At 47.4% G+C, this 11,218-nt stretch overlaps 1 protein-coding gene across 1 annotated transcript in view; it reads left to right on the top strand.

The window, feature by feature from the left end:
* Positions 1–3,105: 3,105 nt before the first annotated feature.
* LOC142579248 (proton channel OtopLc-like) overlaps positions 3,106–11,218 on the top strand; it is a 29,442-nt gene continuing 21,329 nt past the window's right edge. Inside the window, exon 1 of the mRNA XM_075689268.1 lies at positions 3,106–3,449. Coding sequence (XP_075545383.1) covers positions 3,306–3,449 — 144 coding nt within the window. The 5' untranslated portion in view covers positions 3,106–3,305. The remainder of the gene's footprint in view (positions 3,450–11,218) is intronic.

The following is an 11,218-nucleotide window of genomic DNA, read 5'->3' as shown; positions in this document are numbered from 1 at the left end:
GGACGACCGCCGGCGGTGCCCGCCGCTGTTGGTTTGTTTCGAGCGTCACTTGCTTTTGTGCGGGCACAGGTTCGCCCAAATGAAAGTTGGTTTCGTGATTCAGTGTTGCTGTACTGTGTCCTTCACCGTCACTACAACGTGACAATATATAACTATTAAGTGAGGTAAATGCCCTTAGAGCGTATGCTTCCGTGGGACTTCCTGTGACATAGTTTCTTTTCTTTTAATGGCTGAGTGAATAAACTTTGCCTTTCAAGAAGAAAAAGAAATCTACCACGGTCTCATAGAAATACTCTCACCTTTGAAAGTCGCAGGCATCGCAATTTCACTGATGACAAGTCTCATTGTTCATTTATGTTTTGATGAAAGCGTTAGCAAATTAATAACTAGCAATCTAGCGTAAAACACTTTCTCCTGAGACCCGCAAAAAGCTCAAGAACCTAAACGCTTTTCGTGCCAGTTATCATGATCAACTAGTAGGTTACAAAGGTGAAGAACAATTTCTTTTTGCGTTCAACATCCTTCGGGAACTTTTTCCCACTTTGTGACATGGGTACATCAAACTTATTTCACCGAGTGACCCAGGTTGTCTACTAGTTTGGGCCACTGCCTGGACCAAGTTGGTAGACAGCCTTGACGGGCAGACAACATAGGCCACTGGTTATGTGCCCGAATAGAAAACTCGCTCATGGCTACTGTATGTTCTAGTACGACTCGTGTCTCTGAGTGTGTGCCCGCACAGTCAATGTCGACACGGCGTATAGAATATTGGTACACGCCCCTCATTGGCCAATCCCGCAGAATGAATGTGCCAAGGTGACATAAGGGGTACGTAACCTTAGATAGTGTTACACTGAGGTGAAGACGAAAACGGCACAGCCTCGCTGGGCTGTGTTAATTAGGAAACCCTTTAAAAAACACGCCAACTACAAGGCAGGCAGAGCAGGTAGATTCACGCTGATCTGCAGGACACCTTGGGGTCACTCGCACGTACGACCATGTCCGCCGTCGCTTCTACTGGCACGGCCTCTCTCGCTTCGTACGGCGATACGTTCCTGCTTGCGAGCCTTGTCAACATTTAAAAAAAACAGCGACGCTCCCTGTCGGGTCTCTTCAACCCTTTACTATTCCAATCGAGCCATTCTTTCGGGTGGGTTTAGATCTTCTCGGTCCTTTCCCCGAGTCCAGAACCGGCGACAGGTGGATCGCTGTGGCTACTGGTTACGCGACGCGCTACGCCATTACCCGAGCGCTTCCGACCAGCTGTGCAACCAACGTCGCGGATTTCTTCCTCTATCGCGTCATTTCAGCTCACGGTGCCCAGCGACAGATACTCATGGACAGAGTAGCACCCAAGTCAAATCCGACAACTTGCACTCTTGCTCTACCAAGCACCATGCTCACTGCATCCTATACCATCCTCATACATATGGCATGACTGGGTGATTGAACCGGACCATCGGTGTCATGCTAAGTACCTTAGAAGGGTACTGTGCTGGGCTAGTCGGTAACAATTCATGATAAATGTTATTTGTGCACCATTTGAAGCGAGGAGTAGGAAAGGACAGACACAAGCGCGAGTGCAGCTAAGTGCGTTTCGCCAGACCGCCGTGAGTGGGACAACGCGCTTATAATTCGTCGCTTATGTTTGTTCCCGACCCGAAATGGCCGTTTTATCTGTGGTTCGGTCACGACCCTGCATCTTTCGTGGACGCTCCACTTCCATCTGCTAGTGCCTCGAGAAACAAGTACACGCGCGACGTCATTGTCCCAGCTGACCACTCGCGGAAGCTTGCCTGTGCTCGTCTGTTGGCATCCCAAGAAACTAAGACAACGCATTTAGAATTAGCAGCACCATTACGTACACATTTCACTAGGTTTAATCGTGCTCCTTTGGTGCTGAAACTATCGACAGCGCGAAACGGCATGAACTACACATTAAAGATACACGGACAAGCGCTTGTCAATAGTTTTAGTATGCCCAACGTACCGTCCTTTTGAAACTCCTTTACTCCTCTTGCCGCCGAATGGGCCTGTCAGAAAAACTCATTCCGTGCTACAAGGGCGCTTGCCGCTTCTTAAATTACCACTGTCCACCTGTGAGACAGTTTCCGTCAGCTTAACCGTGTCGTCTGGCAAAATATCACCTGGCTCGTATATGACTGTATCCTGTACAAACACTGAGTTATTGTTTAATGTTGGTTTGAAGCCAATGTGCGGCGTACCAAGACTCACAAGAAGATATACCGCCCAAAAGAATTGAATTCTGGTGTTTTACGTGTCAAAACCACGATTTGATTATGAGGCACGCTGTTATGGGGGACGCCGAATTAATTTTGACCGAGGAAGCCGCCCGAGTCCAAGGACTCGAGGCCGTCACCTAGGCTGGGATGCTTATGGCCCCACCCCGCCCAAATCGCCGGACATTTACAATAAAGTTTTCACTCACTCACTCACTCACTCACTCACCAGGGGATCCTTAACGTGCCCCCATGCAAGAGACACGGGAGTTCTTGCGTTTCCCTCCCATCGAAATACGGCCGCCGCGGCGGGGATTCGATCCCGCGACCTCGTGCCTATAGCAGCGCAACACCAAAGCCGCAAAAGCCACCGTGGCGGGTCACCACCTAAAATAGTGCAATAAACAACACCGCCAATTAACTTGTTCAATCCTCAAAACGCATCAACATAACAACTAAAAAAAACAAGTGTTGGACGAGGTCATCACAACGGTATTAACAAATTTCGCAAAAGGCCAGGGCTCCGGAAAAAAAAAACCCACTTATGGACATGGTGCGACTGGTCAAGTTCAATGGAATACATTACTTGCGACTTGCGCAAGAGATGGTAAACAATTAACAATCACGGCAAGAAATATGTGTTCATGTCTTTTCTTTGTAGGCGTGCCGCGTTTAGCTTCAGTTTTAAACAGGGTTGGTCGCGGTGGCGATTACAAAAGATAACTGCACGCACAAACAACATGCAGGCGCACACGGACCTTACAATGAGTATTGCGCGAACACGTCCCACGCATATAGATGGCGACGCTATCCCCTTATCGCTCCTCGATTTCAATCGGGCATCCCCTCCCTATCTTTCTTTGTGACGACCACATCGTAAGTATTTTCCTGCCGGGGTTTTCTTCGGTGCGCACGCTATTCGAACGCGTTCGCGCAGATGGATAGCACGGCGCTGACAGCAAGCCGTGTGCGGGGAGTCAGCAGCCATATTAGCGGCGAACGAAATTTGTAAGGCCCGTGCCATCTATAGACGACCTTCTTTAAAGGGGGACGTGATTGCGGACTATGTCTAACTCTGGGACTTACGCTGCAAGCGCTGCACGAGAGCTCGGTGTCATCGGACAGACTGTGCAACGCCGAAAATACGACCTGGACAGGCCAGCGGAGGGCTTTCAGCTGGACTCCTTCGTCGGGACTCCGGAAATCACGGTCTGTATGCAGACGCCACTGTAACCGTCCATTTCGTTCGTCTCGCGCGCGTTACTCGGAAGCTGCCTTCGGACGAACGCATTTCCGTTCGGAAGCGCTCTGGCTCTGTTGAATGCGCAGTCACTTCTGTTATAAGTTCATACTATGCCGTAGAAGGCGGTGCTCGGCACAAACGTGGCACTGCATGAACGCATGCTTGCTCGCAGCTGACAATTGTCAAGATGAACTGCAAGTCGAGACAGAACAACAGAAACGGGAATGTGCCGCCTCGTTGCATGTAGTTGACGATGCGATGTTTCAGCGAGTAATGCATGTATCATGCTATACGCACAACTCGGAAAAATTAATTCACGAAGGAAGAAATAGTGGCTTGGGAGCGCTTAGCATGCCATGTTGTTTCAAGCGGGCTATTTGTAGCCGATATGTGATTCCCGGGAGTTCTGTTGTTGAAGGCACTGTGATAGCTTATCACGATAAAACACTCCGGTAGCTGATTAGGAATATAACGGTTTCTTTTTTTTCTCCCGTGAGTGACTAGATCCGTGTTGAGTGTTAAGTTAGAAGCCCTAGTACTGCTAGGGTATCTAAGCCACTAAGTTCAGCCACGTTAGTAAATTGCCCATCCTCCTATGACATTAAAATCCGTGAATTCGCGCTTGGATACCGGCGCTGAGGTATCTGGAAGTTAATTATTATTTATTTGACAAATACTGTAAGCTTTGCACAAGATATTAGAGGGAGGGGGTTTCAAAGTGCACATGAACGTACAGACGTTACAATTATTTGCCAAATACAGCAAAAATACAACAAACAATTCATAATAAGTTTGATTTAGGCACGCTGCATTTCGATGAGCCGAAATGCAAAAACGTCCGTGTACCGTGCATTCGGGGCACGTTAAAGATTCCATGGTGGTCAAAATTAACTCGGAGTCCCCAACTACGGCGGGCCTTATAATCAAATGGTGATTTTGGCGCGCAAGACTTCGGGATTCAATTGATTTAAGCGCACCGACGACGCGTACCAGTCACCGAATACACACAAAGCGCTTGTGTGCGCCCTCCACTCGCTTGTCTTCGTCGTCATTGCGCTTAAAAAAACCTTAGGTGTATGTCTTACCAACAAGGCCGTGCATCAACCGCTGCCAAATTCATTAAGTCTCGTAAGCAGAAAAACACCGACGTCAAACGTCGAGAAATTACGGGCAGTCACTTCAAGAAAAGAAAGGTTAGCCTACATTTTCGTCGGTAATAGGGAACATTTTTCCGTCAAATGAGTGAAAGTGACATAACTTTGTATTTAATTTAGTGTTGCTCTTTAGTAGTATAGTCTCAGCTAATATGTATCGCCGTTTTAGACCAACTGCTACTAGATTTCACTTTGGCTAAATTGGTATAGATGAGTAGTACACAATACTGACGCAATCTTGACGAAGCAGCAGGACTGGTAATTGTCTAATTTTCTTCTTAACGGCCTTTAAGTAGCACCTAAGCAGATGACGCTAGCACCTAGTTGTTAGCGGATATACCTAATCTTAGAGGTCATGCCGAGGCACCGCGTGCGTTGGTGGCGAGCGGTAGTGGCGTTCTTTTTATTTATTTTTTCCAGTTTACTTATTAAAGACGTCTGTATTGGCGAGTTTTCCATGACGCATCCATTTGAATTGCAAATGTAAAATCTTGCACGGAGGCTACATTAAAACTACATGTAAAAGTTTGAGTGATGGAGGCTGTTATAGAACTACACCATCTAAAGCTAAGCCTTTTTTACGTGGTGCAAAATTTTGTTGCAGTTGGCCTTATTTGATGCACTTCTCTCGGCCAGCTGTATTTGTGTCACTGCGTTCAAGCTACTGCATGTTATGCTCAGCAATATCCGGCTTTTGTAATTAGATACGTAAAGCAGCGCGGTAGGAGAACGCCAACATTTATCTAAATTGGACATTCCTGCCCAGTCGTTATCTTGCAACTTTTCGTGGACTGCTCAAAGTCTGCTTATCGGCGACACCACGTTGGCGGAGCTGCTGCAATGCTCCAGTGATGAGTGGTGGAAATTGTGCGGCCGCAACTTATTCTCGCGATCCCCGTTATCTCGTGCAAGGACGTGCGATTCAGTTCTTGACAAACAAAGATTAGAAGCATAGTGCTTGAAATTGTCGCTTGAGGCACTTATCGCGCTTCGTCCTTCTCTGCGGTGAACGCATGTTCCGAACTTATACGATATATGCAAATTTCGCGCACCAAGACCGGACAACTCTGTTTCAGCCTCCTCCAATCATGACGCAATGACATTCTCTATTTTTTTGTCAGATTGTGCCATGTTTCGTACTATATTCGTTATTATGCGAGTCTGCATGTAGTGCTCACTATCTCGCTGTTTTAGTGGCTCGCACTTGGCACCGTGAATTTCGACGCATTTCCGTACAGGCCGTTTAAGCAACTGCGGTATCGTATTGGCAGTGCTGCAGATATGGTCATATATACGCATGCTACGTAGCATTTTTCGTTAAGTTCACAATACGTTCACAATACAATACGTTAAGTTAATACTTTTTTAAATGCTTAAGGGTATCTCTCACCTGCGAAAATGAGCTTCGCGCGTGCCGCCCGAGGTGGTCCGCCTGACACAACCAGTGACAACATGCCGATACGTAAAACTGATAACGCAAATCCGAGGGAATTAGAGAGGTGTGACAAGTGCTGTGTGGAAAATTTAATTGCTTCAAAAACTGACGGCCCGCACTTATAAGCGCATCAACCGGACACATTAAGTAGCCGTAGTTCCATACATTTACAATATTTCTCATAGTCTTAAATAGATAGCTGGTCGCGCACAGGTATCGCTAGTTATTTTCTGCTCCTAACAAGCTTCTCAGCCTGTGCAAGAGAAGCATGCCTAAGATGTCACAGGGATTGTCTTAAGAAGCATAAATACAGTTATGCGGCTTTCGTCGACTCGTACATCAGATCCCTTTGAGCTGCAGCAAATGCTCTACATCGGACTGTTCGACGGATGCTTAAATGATTGCTTCAGGGAGCGCGGCTCTAAGGCGCGCAAATCGAGCAACAGTCTTCTTGCGAGACTCGTACCAGCGCGTTCCGATGTCAGCCAGAGTATTAAGAAATGTTAGGTAATTTCTGACCAAGACAGGCTACAGTGAGAGATTACTAAGGTCGTTTTATCGAAAAAAGTGAAATTCCCTGGGGCCGATTTTAAGCGGCTTATAAAGTAATGGCTGAGGCAGATTGACATGCACACTTTCTTTGAAATCACGCGTCCACGTTTCCCGTCCGCTTTCAAATAAACGCTTGTTGAAAGTTGTCACTAACTTGCCGTGGTTGCTCAGTGGCTATGGTGTTAGGCTGCTGAGCACAAGGTCGCGGGATCGAATCCCGGCCACGGCGGCCGCATTTCGATGGGGGCAAAATGCGAAAACACCCGTATACTTAGATTTATGTGCACGTTAAAGAACCCCAAGTGGTCGAAATTTCCGAAGTCCTCCACTACGGCGTGCCTCATAATCCGAAAGTGGTTTTGGCACGTAAAACCCCATAATTTTTAAAGTTGCCGCTTGTGGGTCTTGCATCCTCTGACCTTAATTCCGTTTTGGGTTACCACTCTTTCGTGATGTACCAACACGTCCAGACTGCTCTCGTCTGGGCGAGATACTACACTTTTCGAGACAGCGACATTCACTCGCACCAGGAGTGTGATGATTACCGCTCCAGTGATTAACTTGCCACGCTGCCTCGGCGAACGCACCTTTCTCCCAATCTTCGCAGGCTTTCGGAACCCAAGGAGCTGCGCACTGAGTATTCGGAAGATATTCGCGCTTCACAACGAGCGCGAAAACCCATCAGAAGCCACTTCAATAACTGTTCCGTCAGTGGAGATTTCTGTGCTACACTGGATGCGAGAAAACCAGTTGCTTCGATTTTGCACATTATAATGGGACTGCGCAGGCCCAGCCCAACAGCTCTGTGCTTTCATTGCTCTCATTGCACCACCGTTCATCAGTGAAGGAAGTTGAGGACGCTGCTTTCTGAATTCGGAGATCACACAGTGCGCCATATAACTCCCTCCACTAGGCACCCAGAAGCGATTGTGCATCCAATGGATCTTCCTTTCTCACTACAAGAACTCTCGGTGGCCATATTGGACGCGAACAAGTAGTGATCATCTTTCGTCCTGATGGCATCAGCTGTCAGGCTATTACGCATCTATACCGCCACTGTCGACTCCGTCTCTTAGAAGTTTACAATTCTTCACGGACAAGCAGTGGAGTTCCTGCTTCGTGGAAGCTCGCAAAATTTATCTGCGGAATCAAGCCAGGCAAACAGCTAACGAGCTTTGCTTCCTTCCTGTCGACAGCCCTCCTTAGCTGTGTCGACAGGGTAGTGGAAAAATTATTCACAAGAAAATAACTTGGTTTATAGAGACATGAGACTTGTATCCCGAAGGAATGAACGTATCTCGGCAACACAGTGGACGACATTATCGCTTTCGTACAATCTTAACCTCTGGATACCCCGTCAATCATGATGCCAAGAAATCCGGGTCGTGGTATAAGAAATGGCTCGACCACCAAGAATAAGCAGGAGATCCAGCTGCAGCTCGTCAAAAAAGCTGCGCACTCCAAATGAAGATATCTTCGGTGTATAGCGTGATGTTAACCCCTCTTTAACAGCAGCAGAAGAAATGTTCTTGACGTGTTCCAATCGGAATTTCTCCCGACATCAAAGCCGCCTTTGACTCGGTTCTGCATACAGCTATCCTCGATACCCTCGCGGCTGTTAGCCTTGGAGGAAAGCTCTATTCTTGGATTTCCAGTGATCTGGCTGGGCGGCAACATTTCATGGCAACACCCGAAGGCCGAACTACATTTTAACCTGTAGGAAAAGGAGTCACTTAAGGCTCATTTCTCAGCCCTCCACTTTTCAACCTCATCCTACTACATATTAAAAAGTGTTTACAAAGAGGTGTTAACATCATGCTATACACAGAAGATATCTTCATTTGGAGGCGAGCTGCAGATGGATCTCCTATTTATTCTTGGTGGTCGAGCCATTTCTTACGCCAGGAATCAGATTTCTTGGCATCATGATTGACGGGGTATCCAGAGGTTAAGAGTGCACCAACCAAGTTACGGCGTATCTCAACTGAAGAGCTACCTTGCAGGTCAGCGATGGGGCAGCGACTGCCGTTCCGTGGCACAGCTCCACAATGCCTACGTCGACGGCATACTTCGTTATAGCCTTCCGGCCCTACAGCGGATATCTCCTACAAACCAGAAAGCCTGTAAGTGGTGGTTATTACTTATGCGTGTGCCTCAAACTTCTCAAAAAGCTCGTCTCGTGTGAGAACTGTAGCGAAAGCCAAGTGCTTCCCTCTCGACCTTCTACAAATTCAAGAAGCGGCCCTTATGTTAGGCCCGTACTTCAAACAAGGAAGTACTTTCTTAGCTGCATAATAAAAACAAAAAAAAATTCATGATTTGGTCAAGCCGTTGGCATCAAGCGTGCAATCCCCGCGAAAGCACGACAAATTTCAATGCTGCCCTTCACGGATGATGTCATCTCTACACATACGGCAGTTTATCTCTAATATTGATTCCAAGAAAGCTATGCCCCGAGCAGCTTTTACAAACGGCATTGGGCTATATCAAGACGGATTTCTCAGCTACGACATATTATTGCAATATCATAGAGAGATGCTCAACAGACGAGCCGCCGCGAGAACGACGATGAAGTTTGTCTGTGCCCTTGGCGCGAGCGAGTGTCGCGGCGGACTACACGACCCGCTATGCCGTAACCCGCGCTCTTCCGACCACTTGCGCAACTGATGTTGCGGCCTTCCCCCTACATATCATTTTGATGCATGGTGCTCCGCGTCAATTGCTAACAGACCGCGGCCGTACGTGTTTGGCCAAAGTCATTGAAGACATCATGCGTACCTGCCCAATACAGCATAAATTTACCACCTCCTACCATCCTCAAACGAACGGCCTCACTGAGCATTTGAACCGCACCCTTACAGATATGCTATCGAAATACGTTTCAGACGCCCACCGGGACTGAGACCTGGCTCTAACTTACATTACCTTTGCGTACAACTCTTCCCGTCTCGAAACTGCTGGCTTTTCCCCGTTTTACCTGTATGGCCGAGAATCGACGCTACCACTAAACGCTGCTTCCGTCCACCACAGCTTCAACTAGCGATTATGCCCGTGATGCAATCGCCCGTGCTGACCACGCTCGCCAACTTGCGCGCGCTCGTCTACAAGTGTCTCAAGACAAACAGAAGCAACGCTACGAACTCCGTCACCGTGATGTCCATTTTGTGCCCGGCACCCTCATGTTGCTTTGGTCACCATCGCGTAAAGTTGGCCTTTGTGAAAAACTATTTTCCTGTTACAAAGGCCCATATCGCGTGCTCCGCCAAGTGACCGATGTCACCTATGAAATCATGCGAGTGTCGGCCTGGCTGTCTGGCTCCAGTGTAAATAGTCTGTAAATAGCCTCTTTCGTCTGTGTTATTCCACACGTAACAATATCTTCACTGATGGCTCCTCTAAGCTCAATTATCGGCTTGTTCGTGCCCTTCACAGGGAAAGTATCTTGTCGATTTGAAAGAACATCATCGACGTTAGCTAAGATTTATGCCATCAAAAAAGTGATCAAATGCTTAATACATTTTCCACTATACGCTCGTCCACCTTAGGTACTCGAATGCAGCTTTGCAAAGTCTACACATGAGAAAAACGAGCTCTATCACCTGGCCATGTAGGATATCACATACTGGCACCACTTAGCATGTAAAGCTGGTCATTCATGACCTTTCAATGGATCCCATCGCACTGTGGCATACTGGGAAATGAAACAGCATATGTGGCGACTTTTACGGCCTACAACCACAAGAATTCGCGAAATATATTTTTCACAAAAATTGAGGCATTCGCAATGGCAAAGCGCCAAGAGCAAAAGGAACTCTGGTCTTCCTCCCTACGAATTTCTATACTGTTTTGACCCGGAACCTCAATCAAGGCTAAGACAACTACCCCGTGAATTTCAGACACTTTACCATCGGCTACGACTAAACGTGGCGTACACAAAGAGCCTCCTCCACCGCCTTGACCAAAAAGTCCCTTTTGGGACAGCTGTGGCTCTATGGAAACAATCGTACATATTCTATTATACTGTAGAGCGTACAGTGATGAAAGGGGCATATACAAGAGATAGGGCAGCATTCTGTCAAGGCCCTACGACACTAAGGCGCATATTAGGCCTCTGGAAAACTCCATGAACGCAACGTCAAGCATGCGGCTTCTTATTTGATCAGCTTCAATCAATTGGCTTTCTCTCAGAACGCTAGCTGTTGTTCGCAATGTTGCATCATATAAAAAGCAAGCAGTGAAGTCACGACTACTGATACAGTCGGACAGCTAGGAGCCAAAGCGAAATAAAGAAGTCAAGTGCTTTTTTTTTCTTTTTCTCCTGCCCCCCTCCTACAAAAGCCTCTCCCCTTTCTTCCCCACCTTTTCAGGGAATATTTCTACGTCGCCCCCCCCCCCAAAGCACTCTGCCTTTAAATAAAAAGCTGTCTCTCCCTCCCCCTCCTTATTTACATGTCTCATGGTTGGCGTGTCTTCAATGGTTTTCTGGTTACTACGGTCGAGCCTACTTTCTTTTTACGGTTGTGTTTGAGTTGCTTGGGTTAACGGCCAAACCTCAAAGTTGCAACACAGTTGGTGGCCCTTCATAGGCCCTCAA

The sequence above is a fragment of the Dermacentor variabilis genome, chromosome 4, assembly GCF_050947875.1.
Source record: "Dermacentor variabilis isolate Ectoservices chromosome 4, ASM5094787v1, whole genome shotgun sequence".
NCBI lineage: Eukaryota > Metazoa > Arthropoda > Arachnida > Ixodida > Ixodidae > Dermacentor > Dermacentor variabilis.
Note: the sequence above shows the minus strand (reverse complement) of the source record. Positions and strands in the feature narration are given on the sequence as shown.